Source organism: Labeo rohita, chromosome 1 (genome assembly GCF_022985175.1).
Source record: "Labeo rohita strain BAU-BD-2019 chromosome 1, IGBB_LRoh.1.0, whole genome shotgun sequence".
NCBI lineage: Eukaryota > Metazoa > Chordata > Actinopteri > Cypriniformes > Cyprinidae > Labeo > Labeo rohita.
In genome coordinates, this window is record NC_066869.1 from 15,485,280 (window position 1) to 15,500,153 (window position 14,874).

General features: G+C 33.8%; 1 protein-coding gene across 9 annotated transcripts in view; it reads right to left on the bottom strand.

Moving 5' to 3' along the window:
- Nucleotides 1-670: 670 nt before the first annotated feature.
- inpp4b (inositol polyphosphate-4-phosphatase type II B) overlaps nucleotides 671-14,874 on the bottom strand; it is a 192,064-nt gene continuing 177,860 nt past the window's right edge. For 6 of the 9 annotated variants that reach the window (XM_051107192.1, XM_051107122.1, XM_051107131.1 and 3 more), the window contains 5 exons: nucleotides 13,569-13,709; nucleotides 13,358-13,455; nucleotides 12,037-12,149; nucleotides 11,562-11,716; nucleotides 3,059-3,608 (listed from right to left, as the gene is read on the bottom strand). In XM_051107192.1, coding sequence (XP_050963149.1) covers nucleotides 3,431-3,608; nucleotides 11,562-11,716; nucleotides 12,037-12,149; nucleotides 13,358-13,455; nucleotides 13,569-13,709 — 685 coding nt within the window. In that variant the 3' untranslated portion in view covers nucleotides 3,059-3,430. Of the gene's footprint in view, nucleotides 1,431-3,057; nucleotides 3,609-11,561; nucleotides 11,717-12,036; nucleotides 12,150-13,357; nucleotides 13,456-13,568; nucleotides 13,710-14,874 lie in introns of those variants that run through there. The other 3 variants (XM_051107168.1, XM_051107183.1, XM_051107142.1) reach the window with 2 other exon arrangements.

A 14,874-nucleotide genomic window follows, 5' to 3' on the forward strand; every position in this document is an offset into this window, starting at 1 on the left:
ACTACACAAAACACTTCTTTCTCGGCTGGGATCGTTTACAACTGCATTTGTGATCGTTTGAAGCCGCATTTAAACTGCATTTTGGAAGTTCAAAATCGGGGCACCATATCAGTCCATTATATGGAGAAAAATGCTGAAATGTTTTCCTCAAAAAACAAGAAAGAAAGACATGAACTATAAATTATTTGTAAATTAATTCTGGAAGTTCTGGAAGTGGACTTCTCCTTTGAGGCGCTTTCTGCAAATGTAATAATTTAATATTTTTGTACGTTCACCCACGTAAAAATGACCGGGCTGATATTTTAGCCATTAGCGACACAAATGTATTTAAATAGCAGGTTCATTGGCATTTACCAAAGGAACGTAAACATTCCAGTAAGCCGTTCTGTTTAGACCCACTGACAAGCATGAATGTGATCCGGGAAGAACTATTTGGCTAATCAGATAAACACATGACTGTTTTAGGAACATTATATTTCATCCAAAGCATTTCATACTGACTGTAAATCAGTCAGTATGAATCTGATCCACATGTACCGTGATAAGCATCATAAAACAGCACAAACTCCCACATAAATGCTTTCAAAGTGACATTTGATATGAGGCTTTTTAGCGCGAAGAGAGCGATTATTCCTTTACAGCTGCAAGTTCCAAGAATCATCCTAAAAAATAAAACGTGTGAAATGGCTTTATATACCAACACAAATTTAAAACATACAGTGCACACTTTCAGAAACAGCTCAATACAAAAACAAAACTCTGGTCATGAGACACATATATACAGACATGTGATGAATGTCAACTGATATGACAGGCTGCAAACATATTCAGACAGTTTCTGCAAATTGCGAACTTTTTTTTCACTTTTGACTGAAAAGATTTGTACACATTTGATGATTTACATGTAAATAATGTATAGTTTACATTTAGTATTTTTAAATTATTTTTAAATAACACTGCATTCTTTCTTAAAACCATAAAATAAAAGAGTATGTCCTTATCAGTAGGCCTTTTTGAAAATATATTAAACTTTCCTGTTCCTGAATATATATATATATATATATGAACTTGCACAAAAACACACATATGTACAGCAGGGTCTAAACATCTGAGATTCTATAAAAATGGTAAGTGGGAATTTGCATAAATAATTAATATTAAATTGAAGTATTTGCTGTTTAAATTAAAATTGTATTATTATTTTAAATTTTTAAATTACATTTTGAATCCCAGCTTTCAGTGTGAACTTTTGAACCCCACTGTATAAACAGTATGTCGATAATAATGGTGCTGCTGTTCAGGAGTCCACCTTGCCGTACGTCCCTTCAGGTGGCCGGTAGTATTTGGGAAAGGCCATCAGCTGGAGCATGTTGAAAGCGTATTTTCTGCACTTTATATTCTTTTGCACATTCTCAATCCGGCAGCCTTCTCTGATGAGGGGAAAATGGAAAAGAAAGAACAGGAAAGGAATGATAATGATGATAATGATGATGATGAAATCATAAAAGAGCAAAAAAGACAATGAAAGCTCTCTTTGAACCTGCATGTTAATATGCATAACACGAGGAAACATTTTGATTTTACTGAATAAATGACACTTCAATTATGAAAGCACAATGCAACAGATAACTATGACATTCACGCTGCATTTAGAGCGTGTCAAAAAACAAACACGTTCTCACTTCCTTCTGATAAAAAACATGCAGCTGCTAAAATGCTTTCCATTTGAGATCAAAATACCATTCCATACCTGTATGTGACAGTTCCCGTATTTGTTTCACAAAGAAAATAACATAAGGGTGGAAGACATGAGGGTTTGAACCATTAAATATTACCAAAGTATTTAGCAGTATGAGTGCTCAAAGTGAAAGTACTTATTTTGTTAGTTGTGGGATAACATTAAATACCTACGGAAGCCTGTTTTCACCACAGGATAAAACAAAAAAAAAAAAGTAACTGCGATATTTCTTTGAATTCTGAATTCTTTGAATTACTTCACAGTTGTAACCTTTTCTCAGAATTGCAAGATATAAACTCAGAATTCAGACAGAAAAAGTGTAAACTATGAGACAGAAACTAAGAATTTAGAGAGTAGAAAGTCTGAATTAAGAAATATAAATTTAGAAATCAGAGAAAAGAGTCAGAATTGTGAGATATGAAATCAGAAATGAAAAAAAAAAGAGCCTAAACTGTCACATGTAATCTCAGAATTAAGTAAAGAGATAAAAAAATATGAATTCAGAAAGACAAAGTCTGAACTGAAAAATATAAACACAGAAACCAGAGAAAAGAGTCTGAATTGCGAGATATAAACTCAAAAATTAGAGAAAAGAGTCTCGTTGTGAGACAAACTCAGAATTCAGAGAAAAATAGTCAGAACTGTGAGATAAAAACAGAATTCTGAGAAAAAAGTCTGAATTGAGAGATATAAAATCAGAAATTAGAGAAAAGAGTCTTAATTGAGAGATAAAAACAAAACATTCAGAGAGAGAAGTCTGAATTGAGAAATATAAACTCAGAAATTAAAGAAAAGAGTCTGAATTGCAAGATATAAACTTGGAAATCAGAGAAAAATGGTCACAATTGAGAGATAAAAACAGAATTCAGAAAAAAAAAATGTCTGAATTGAGACATAAACTCAAAAATTAGAGAGAAGAGTCTGAATTGTGCGATATAAACTTGGAAATCAGAGGAAAAATGTCTGATTTTAAAGATATAAACTCAAAAATTAGAGAAAAGAGTGAATTACGAGATAAAAACTCAGAAATCAGAGAAAAAAGTCTGAACTGATAAATGTAAACTCAGAAATCAGAGAAAAGAGTCTGAATTGTGAGATATAAACTCAAAAATTAGAGAAAAGAGTCTGAATTGTTAGACAGAAACTCAGAAATCAGAGAAAAGAGTCTGAATTGAGAAATAAAAACTGAGTATTCGGAGAAAAAAAGTCTGAATTGATAAATGTAAAGTTAGAAATTACAGAAAAGTCTGAATTGCGAGATATAAACTTGGAAATCAAAGAAAAGAGTCTGAATTGAGAGACAAAATCTAAGAATTCAAAGAGAAAAGTCTGAACTGAGAGATATAAACTCAAAAGTTAAAGAAAAGAGTCTGAATCGCGAGATATAAACTCGGAAATCAGAGGAAAAAAAGTCTAAATTGAGAAATATAAACTACGAAATTATAGAAAAGAGTCTAAATTGCAAGATATTAATTTAGAGGAACAAAAAAAAAAAACACTGAAAAAATTCTGAATTGCAAGATAAAGTTTTGTTTTGGATTTCCTTGGCAAAAGCAGGCTTCCGCAAATACCTGTAAACAAAGACCCCGAATACAAATCAGAAGTCAAAGTGTTATTTGTGAAGACAGAGAGAACCACTCGAGGAAGCAAGTAAGAAGTGAGACGCAGCTCAGTTATGGCATAATCAGCAGTTTATTGGTATTTTGCAAGCAAAAAAACAAGACTTAAAATGAGCCACACCACCAGGAGGTGGGAGCTGACAAGCAGAAGGGCAATTGGATAGAAGTGGCGGGACGCCGGCTTGTTAATAGCTACAGAGCCCGCTTCAGGGTCGTCCCATTGGGCAACCTCTCCCTGGGCCAAGCGACCACTGAACGGCAACCAGAGAGAGAGAAAGAAGCAAACACACAAACACATTCAACAAGATGTTAGATAAATAGGTCAGTTTAGACAGAAACAAGAAAAAGTTAAACAAGTTAGTCAGGCCTGCTCCCACACACACAAATACAACAAAACCTTAGTAAAATGCACAGCATTTTTTAAAATGATGACATGAAGGTAAATGATGACAAAAATGTATTCATTTGTGCTCTGAAGGAATGGAGGACAAAAATATCAGAAGCATCTGAGTCTCATTACATTCAAACCCATTCACGTCTGTAATTTTCCACAGACGTGGACAAAACAGCAAACTACAACAGTAAACCTATTGTGAAACATCACGTAATCAAATCCTTATTAAATGTGCTGAGAATGGCAGAATGGGCAATGCAAAAATGAATTAAATGTCTGTTGTGTTGTGCACAAAAAACAACCAAACAGCCCAACAAGTTTAATCTGATTTACAAATGTCTCTTTTAAACGAATCAGTCCAATAGACTCACATATCAGTCTCACTTTCATAAGCATCATGACTGACTTGCTCAACTGCAAAATGATTCACCGTTTTCAAACAGGTTTCTCAAACAATCCCTCCCAAATACTAACATAATCATTCATGGATGAGTTAACAAAGAAACATTCATGTAAATGCTCAAAGATAAAAAAAACAAAAAACAAAAAACGGCACGTTTTCCAACACTAAACACTCCCTAGAAAGTAATTATGTTTAATTTATGTTGACACCATTCTATATTGTGCTAATACTGAAAACACCTGTCAAAGTAAGCTGTGTCTTTATATTAAATTACGTCATGCAATCTAAAAACAAAAATGATTAATAAAATGTTAAAGCTGAAAAAAGTGAATAAAATACATATTCAGGGTTTCTGCAGGCTTTATGAGGGTAAATTTAAGACTTGCTAAAGAAAATTTAAAGAAAAGGGAAAGCAATACAGCAATATGTTCCCTAAGTATAATTCGAGTTTTACTTTCACTTTCAAATTAGCAGCAATTCAGCATCTACCAATTGTTTGTTTTTAGTTCATTTGAGTTTTCCCTCTTTTCCTCGCTCTCCTTCAGTAAAAGCGCCTTGCACATTTTACTTTTACTTTCAAATTAGTGGCAAGTTGGCATCAAGCAGTTGTTTTTAGTTTGTTTAGTTTTTTTTCACGTTCCTTCAGCTTTCAGTAGCTTGTAAACAGGGCTGCTTGTGGCCAAATGGGTGCCCTAAGCAGAACTGTCATTATGGAAGTAAAAACACACCTATTATACAGGGTCAAAATAAAAATTTTATTAGGCCTAATACAGTTGTCTAAGTGATTTTATTGTCTCAAGCATCCAGAAAACACACAAAAGAAAATGAAGCAGTTTTACTTCGATAAAACCATGGTTAATTGAAGAAATTATAGAGGCTGTAGCATTTCTATTACAAGATTAAGTGGATATTTGAATTAAATGTTTGGACACTATTAAACAAGGATTTGACCGTCCTGTAAGAGTAACAGCAACAATTATTAGGCCTCTGGCATCCTTTGCAGGCATTTGTAATAATATGTAATTTTTCATTTTAGCCCACATTATGTATTTTAACTGTGTTTTTTAATGAAACCATATGATTATTTTTAAATAACCGATCATTATTGCCTCCTTGTTTTTATATCGGTTAATGCATTTCAAGCCATGGAAACTAGTAAGTGCGTTGGCGGTGGTGAAATTATTACAGACATTAAAACACGTTATTAATGTCAACAGCAAAAAAAAAATTGGGAGTTGGTGCCCTACGCAGACCACATACTCTGCCCTGCGCATTTTACATTCACTTTTAAATTAGCGGCATTAATGTAACATAGCTGTTATATGTCTAATATATAATATTATATATATATATATAAATATATATAACTTATGCAAAGTTTAAACAGGTATACAAAACTGAAAAACAATGTGTAATCAAATAAATAAAGAAACGTAGAATGTTTATTAGCTAAACGAATAAGAAAGCTTGGATGCACGTCATACACCTTGCACGCTTAATAAAAACAAAATACAGTTTCAATAAATAAAAATCAGCAAACACTGTGGAGCCAAATAAATATAAAACTTCCACTATCACCTTAGATAAACGGCAAAAGTCAACAGGCTTTTCAAAATCCAAAATATTTTTAATACAGGCGCTTTTGCATTTCATTTTGAAACTCTTCTGCCATAGTCTTGTCTTTTTCACCTCTCTCTTCCTGTCAGTCAGCTCGACTCACTTTATGAGATAAATAAAATTTGACCTGTGATGCAACTGTCGTTCGGCACACTGCGTTGAGCTGTCGCGTTCAGTTTTAATTGTATTGTCTGTTCTCTAACTGAAGTAAATGATTTTTTTTTACTATAAAAAATCAAAATGACAAGTTCTTTTTTGGGTGACTGACAGATGAAGCAGCACGTACTGCCATCTACCGTGTGTTGTTTAATGAATATTGAGCATCCTAAGCCATGTAGCACAGAAATAAATGAAGCACATGAGGAAACAATCCCTTACGAAAATGAATGCCATGAACATATGAATTTAAGACTTGCTGCTGATTTAAGACCTTTTAAAGGCCTTAATTCACGGAAAAGCAATTTAAGACTCATGAAGACTTTTTTTAAGACCTGCGGAAACTCTGTACTATTTCCAGATGCACAGAAAGGGCAGTCGGGGCTTCAGAACTCCTAGAGCAACAAACATTGCTTTTCTTTTGAAAAGGGATGAAAGAGTTTTGTTTTTGTTCCAGATTTACACAATATCTCATTGAAATGTCACAGCAAATCCATAGCGTTGCGTGAATGTCACACAGGTTGACATGCATCCACATTTATCAGTACACGTGTCAGCTCAACCTTCTATTTTGCCTTTAAACAATTTCCGCAGACCGGTTCTGCTACGTGAAATCAACAGCCTTCTCATCTGTCACTGTAAAACAAACAAACTCGAAGCCTTAAGGGCATCAACACCCAGCACAACTAGAGAGAGAACTGCCCATCAGCGCAGGCACTAACAGGATCTTACATCTTTATGGGGTTCTGGGCAGAAAAATTGCAAGCAATTGTACTGATTTTATCTGAAAAGTAAGTTTACTCCTCATTATAATATTTTAAATGTTTAAGAATGATGAGAACTTCTCAGGGTCAAATACGTGCTGGAAACAGCTGAGCTGAATTGAACTAAACTAGTTATTGCACACTTAAAAATAAAGGTTTTTTACTGGCATCGATGGTTCCATGAAGAACCTTAAACATCCACGGAACCTTTCAAATGCAGAACAGGTTCTTTATAGACAAAAAAGGTTCTTAAGATTTTTAGAATGTTCTTTAAAATGGTTCTTTTGTGAACTGTTCACTGAAAGGTTCTTTGGGGAACCAAAAATGGTTCTTCTATGGCATCACTGCAAAAACACCCTTTTGGACCCTTTATTTTTACGAGTGTATATTGGGTGAAACAAACCTCGAGACACAATGCTGTTTTGGTTGAGCCAGTTTGTTTACTTTGGAAGCAACAAAAAAAACCTCAGAAACACTAAAGATCACCCTGCACTACCGTGACTTCTCTTAAATAAACTAGATTGATATTCAAATCTCAGCTAAAGTACTTAATCACCGCTTGAGTACACTTATCAAAAAGCAGTTTTGAGTCTTAGCAGATACATCAGACCATATGGCAAATGGTTCATTTTTTGGCACCGAGTGAAGCAGCAGATGGAGGAACATTTCAAAAGTAAAGTCAATGAATAAGAAATTAGTCTAATGTTCCAAAGCTCAAATCGATTCTTGGTGTCAGAAATAATCGCTATTGAGTTCAAAGTGTGCGAAATAATTATATACATTATATAAATAGAAGGAAATGTAGTAATTGAGTACACTAAGCCTTTGCAGTGAATTCTGGTATTGCCTTTAAAAACACACACATTATACTGAGCTATTTTTAAGCAACATTTTATAGTCAAAATTCCTCAGTATTGAATGAACTGCATTTATGACTAAGAATATGTCACAGGTTTTATCAGCAATGCATTCTAGGATTGTCTTTTTTTACATTAAACACAAGGGTTATACAATTATTTTATTAAATATTATTTAAAATACTGTTTTTTAGCTCCTTTTTTCAAACAAAATTGTTCAGAATAATTATCATTATTATTATTATTATTTTGTTCCAATGCATTCTGGCATTGCATTCTCTTTAAAAACGAGGCAATATTGTGTAAAATATTGTGCTTTTTTAGCAATATATAAAAAATGACTGTTTAGTATTAAATTAATGATATTCATAATTAAGAAAATTTTACTAATTTTTTATTGAGCTTGTTGCAATCCATTCTGGAATGAAATACTGTATTTTTAGCAATATTTTAAACAACACTTTTCAATAAGAACATTCCACAGTTTTTTTTTCACTGAGCTTGTTGCAGTGAATTCTGGTATTGCCTTTAAAAACACACACAATACTGAGCTATTTTAAGCAACATTTTATAGACAATTTATATGCTCACTATTGTGTTTATGACAGAATATTTCACAGATTTTTTTTTTTTTTTCAGTGAGCTTGTTGCAGTGCATTCTGGAATTGTCTTTTCATTACCATGTTAATGTTAATTGTACAATTATTTTGTGTAAAATACTGTTTTTTAGCATTTTGAACGAAGTTGTTTAGTTTGATTGTTTACTGAATGAATTACATTTACAATTAATATTTTTTTTTTATTCTAGCAAGTTGCAATGCATTCTGGTATTTCGTTCACTTTAAACAAGGCATACACAAATATTGTGTAAAATACTGTGCTTACTGTACTGTAATACTGTAATTTTTTAGCAATATTTTTTAAAAATGACTATTCAGTATTAAATGAATTACATCTATTTATTTTTCTTAGCAGTATTTTAAAATCAGTATTGAATTACATTTCATGAAGAACATTTCACTATTTTTTAAAATAGAGCTTGTTGCAATGCATTCTGGTATTGCATTCATTTTAAACACAAGGGAAATATTGTGTATAATATTGTGCTTTGTCAGCAATATTTTTAAAATTGACTTGAAAAAATTACTATTTATAATTAATAAACTTTTACTGATTTTTTTATTGAGCTTGTTGCAGTGCATTCTGTTATTACCTTGTCTTTTAACAAACAGCATGCACAAATGTATAAAAATTTTTTTTAGCAATATTTTTTAAAATCAGCATTAAATAAATTACATTTCAATTACATTTAAAACCTGGCCAAATAAAAGCATCTCATTTCACGGCATTAGCACAGTGAGCGCGTTTTGGAACAGTTCTGTGTAGACAGATCATAACGTTTTGGATTGGAGCCTTGGTTTGGGAACGATCGGGATATAACTGCTATGATGTGTGTGCAATGTAATGAAATGAACATTTTTTTGGGTGTTTCCTACAGGATCTGCAGTGTGGGCTGTAAATATGTGCCGTTGACGGTGAAAGTTTCCAGCTGCTCCACAAGACCCCTTCTTCCCCCTCTGTGTACAGGTTCTGAATGTTCTTTTGTGCCAAACACTTCCTTCCATCTCTATTTCACAGTGACATCTCAACACAAGCTATATGTGACAATCATCGGATATCAACACAGAACTCTTCAGTACTGGGCCTCTCTTTTAGGGCATGAACAGGAAGCAATATTTCACATATTTCACATAGCTCAGCTTCTGTATCAGATACTGTATCAGTATCTTACCTTGCAAAACGATTGGTTATATTCCAGAGAAAATAAAAATTAATACTTTTTAACCTCAAATGCTTGTCTTGACTAGCTCTGCATGAACTGGTCTGGGTCAATACAGTTTCAAAATCCTCCAACTTCAAAATCGTCCTACATCGCTGTTTTACTTTTTTTTGTAAAGGGCGTTTGATCTTTGCACGTTCACTTTGTAAACAATGGGATGTAGGACTTTTAAAGTTGGAGGAGAAAATGAGATGGGTTTTTTGACATACCCTAAGTGTATTGACCTGGAATAGTTCATGCAAAGCTAGTCAAGATGAGCATTTGAGGTTAAAAAGTATATAAATTATCAATTTTTTAAAGAAAATAACCATCGTTTCATTAGATAAGACCCATTTTCCTCGGCTGGGATCATTTACAGCCCTTTGAAAAGGTGCATGTTTATAAGAAACAAATCCATCTTTAAAGCCTTTTAACTTTAAAGGGGTGCTATTATGCTTTTTCACTTTTTGAACTTTAATCAGTGTGTGGTGTGTATCTTTGGGGATCTACATAGTTACAAATCTCAAAGTCCACTTCAAAAGGAGATATTTCGTTTCGGTCCATTAGAATATCATTAAAATAAATCCCGCCCACGGTAATTTGAACTGTTGGAAGGAGGGTAGGAACGAGGTTGGGGATTAGCCAAACTTTAGCAATGCAGCGCGGAGAACCGCTTCAACGAGCCGCAGCGCGGCGGGTATAAACACAAGCATTGACTAGAGTGGCCGTAAATAATTAAATACATTAGCACGATAATATCATGTATTGGCAAACTCGCAGGCTGATGATAGGACCAAACCCTACTGTAGTGTATTATTTACTCACCCTTCCATTCATCCTAGGTGTATGTGACTTCCTTCTTTCAGACGAATGCAATCGGAGTTATATTAAAATTTATCCTGGCACTCCCAAGCTTTAGAATGGCATAGATGGGTGTTTCGGTAACACTTTATTTTACGGTTTCTTACCTAGTGGCTTATTAGCATGCATATTACTAGAATATTACCCATTTATTAGTACTTATTAAGCACATATTAATGCCTTATTCTACATGACCTTATTCTATATCCCTAATCCTACCCAATACCTAAACTTAACAACTACCTTACTAACTATTAATAAGCTGCAAATTAAGAATTTATTGAGATAAAAGTCATAGTTAATAGTGAATAAGTGTTCCCTATTCTAAAGTGTTACCGGTGTTTCTCCTCATCAGTCCAAAACAAGTCCAATAATATGCATCCATCCATAATAAACAGTGCCTCACATGGCTCCGGTGGGTTAATAAATGCCTCCTGCAGCGAATCGATGCGTTTTTGTAAGAAAAAAATCCATATTTAAAACGGAAGAATCACTTTAATCTAGCTTGCGCTAACAGTTGTACACGGAACTTGCTTCTTTGACAAGGGGTGTGGCAGTACTGAAGCTGTCTAAGCTGTTCGCCAATCGCAACGCACTGGGACAGCTAACCAATCACAACACATTTCGTTTTTTAGAAGGCGGGCCCTCATTAAACCCGGAACTATTCGAGCCTTATGTGCCAGGCTGGGAGAAATGTCTTATAATGTAAATTATGTTTAAAATAATGCATGAAAGCATGCTCTAGTACACCCCCAAAACAAAATCAAGACTTTGTAAAAGAGCGTAATAGGACCCCTTTAAACCATTGCTTCAAATAGGTTTCCACAATCCATAATAATGCTTCCTCCAGTGAAAAAGTCAATTTCTTGTTGTTCTCTCACATCAAAATCAATTTATTTAGATGTGTAAGACTGTTTTTGCTTGTAAACAGTGCTTAATCTGTGCACATTTCTCTCCTGATTCAGATGAGACAATTTTTGGAGGACTCATATTTTAGCCTGAAACAATGGTTTAAGTTACAAATATCCAAATAATAGATTTGTTTCTTACAAACATGCAGCTTTTTGCTTCACAAGATGTTAATAAATGGACTGGAGGGATGTAGATTGCTTGTGGATTACTGTGATGTTTTGAGGACCCATTGGTGAACAAGTGATCTAATGCTACATTTCACCAAATCTGATGAGGAAACAAACTCTGCTTCATGCTAGATGGCCTGTGGGCGAGTACATTTTTATTTTTATTTTATTTACTGTCATTTCCATTCTTTGAATGCACGCATTCCTAAGAAGAACAAGGAGAACAGATCTGCCCAGAAATGACTAGTGCTTACCTGCGCATGCAGTCCAGAGCTCGCACAAAATAATCTTTATTGAGCTGGTGCTCATCCCTTAGCAGAGAGCACTGCTCCAGCGTCACTGACATGGACGTCCTGTCTTTGGCACTTTTACAGCTGGTGAAGCGGATACCATTCATCCTTCGACAGATCTGTGAAGAAATGTGACAGACGGCATTGTTTTTACTTTCACTTACATAGTGTTAATTCACTGACGGCTGATTCATATCTTCACAGACCAAAATTCACAGAGATTTAATGTTTTTTTTCATGTGCCCAGTAATTACTCTCTCGAAACTCATGATGCATAAGATTAAATCTCTTACTTTACATCCTGATCCTAACAGAACATTGATTTGATTGTTCTTTCAACACATTTGCCAGGCAGCTTAACGTTTCATAACTGTGTGGTTACGAAATAAACTGCACACACTTCCTGTATGGACTCCATGACCTAAAAACTCAGACTCACCATTCCCGCAAGCCACAGGATCTCCACATTCTTTCTCTTCTTGGTTACTACATTCTGGCCGAGGGTGTCGAGCAGTTCCTTAAGGTCGGTCTGCGTCTGAAAACACGGCAGGCCTTCGGAAAAAAGAGACCAAAGGAGCAGACACTTGAGATGTCACGCATCAACGGGTTTAAAGATGCTTTGTTTGTCTCCGTATCGACATGCGCTAAAGATGAGATCGAAAAGTCTGGGGACATTTATTTTTCAGATAAACAGAGAGATGGAAAGAAGACAAGACGTGACACGTTGCAATGCTGCTTGGCATTCGTCTGCTGGGAGCATTCATCATCCGGAGCCATCACGCTCCATAGACGTGATTGACATATCAGAGAATAATAAATTCCTGCACTCAAATCCGTCAAACATGAGACGACGCACTCGACACAAATGTCGCAGTAGTGCCGCATGGCTGTGTCGCATGCAGTGTTGGGCATGTTACTTTAAAAAAGTAATTAGTTATATCTACTAGTTACTTCTCACAAATAGGTACACAAAGAGTTAGTAACTGAGTTACATTATTAAAAAAGTAACTAAACTAATTGTTGTTGATTTTGTTGTTTTTTTTTTTGTTTTCATTTTCAGAAATAAAAGAAAGTGTGCTAAATGTAGACTTCAATATGAAAATATGTTAAAACATTTTTCTGATTTGAGTTTAAATCTCTTTATCAGCTAATTATTAAAGGGTTGCTATCTGTCTATCTATCTATCTATCTATCTGTACTAACTATATTAAGATTTTTTTTTTTTTGTTTTCATAAGTTCACTAAGGCTGCATTTATTTTATCAAAATACAGTAAAACCAGTAATATTGTGAGATATTACAATTTAAAATAAGCATGTTCTATTTGAACATAAAATGTAACATTTAAAATTATTTAAATATAATTTAGAATACTTTTTCCCCCAGGACTCTTTGAATAGAAAATTCAGAAGAAAAGAAGAAAAATTGAAATAATTTAATTTGAAATAATTCATTTTGTTTAATTTTTGACTAATTTTTGATAAAAGACCCTTTTCAACCGCTGCTGAACGTGTCACGGTTCATCCTCAAAATGAAAAGAAATAAAAGATTAGTTGAGAAATTAAGAAATTAGTAAAAATGTTGCATAAAGAAAATCTGTTTGTTGGGCAACTTTAATAGCAATATCAACAATTTCTGCAGTACACAACACCAAGTTTATAGCTAGTTTCTAAATAAAGTGATTCCAATGTTTGGATTGAAGTATCTGCTAAATGACTAAATGCTATATAAAAAGCTCAGTTTCTTGAATGTTGAACTTACATTCAGACGGCACTGTGTTGGTTAAGGATTTATAGTAACCTTCTAGAATCTCAAAGTTCTTCTGGTTTATTCTCTCCTGTAAAGATATGTCACCGAATCTGCGAGGGAGACACACAGAGAGCACAAGCATCATGTTCCAGCTCAGACATGCTTCACTGAGCATTCACGCTTGCAGGGATTGTGTTTCACTTCTATCCGTTGGTGCTTGTACCTCTCAGCGATGGTTTGTTGCTCATTTATGCCCACGTTGAAGAGCACGGGCAGCACGCGTAGCGGCTTGCCCTCACGTAGCTCATCCGGGAGTGCTTGGAAGGCATGATGTGGGAGAGGCACCTCGACAGTGTAACGGTCTCTGGGACAGAAAGAGGATACATTTCCAAACTCTGCCAATACCAGCATTCAGCTGCTCAGCGTACATGTATCCACAGCTTCCTTCATAGTAATTTTTTCCATTGGAACACATTTTGTAGAGAATACACTCACAAAGTACAAAACCAGTCTTAAATAGCACGGGTATATTTGTAGCAATAGGCAACAATACATTGTATGGGTCAAAATGATCAAATTTTTCTTTTATGCCATAAATCATTAAGATATTAAGATCATATCCTATTAAAATATTTTCTAAATGTCCTACTGTAAATATATCAAAACTTGATTAGTAATATGCATTGCTAAAAACTTCATTTGGGCAACTTTAAAGGCGATTTTCTCAAAATTTTGTTTTTTTGCCCCCTCAGATTCCAGATTTTCAAATAGTTGTATCTTAGACAAATATTGTCCTATCCTAACAAACCATACATCAATGTTAAGCTTTGTATTCAGCTTTCAAATGATGTATAAATCTCAATTTTTTTTTTTTTTTAAATGGACCCTTATGACTGGTTTTGTGGTCCAGGGTCACATATATATTTATACAGTACACTAGCACCAAGATTTTGTAGTATTTTTGAAAGTTGTCTCTTCTGCTCACCAAAGCTGCATTTATTTGATCAAAAATACAGTAAAAACAGTAAAAAATTATAAAATATTATTACAATTTAAAATAGCTGTTTTCTGTTGTAATATATTTTAAAATACAATTTATTCCTGTCATGCAATGATTAATTTTCAGCATCATTATTTCAGTCTTCAGTGTCACATGATCCTTCAGAAATCATTCTGATATGCTCTTCTGCTTAAAAAAATGTTTATTATCATCAATGTAGAAAACAGTTGTGCTGCTTCTTTTTTTTTAGTGGAAACTGTGACACATTTTATGATATTAAAATGATGAATAAAAGTATTACTTACAAGAAAATTCCTTCTACAATAACATACTAACAATAAAATTCTCTATGTACTTTTTTAAATTAAAATATTATATTTTAATATTATAAAATGTTATTTAATATAAAATAAAAATGTTATAAAATATTTTTAAATGTAATAAAAATATATTTTGGATTTATACATAACTGGATAAATAATTTTAACATAATTCTGCCATTTTTGTCTTTATTAAAAAAAAAACAGGA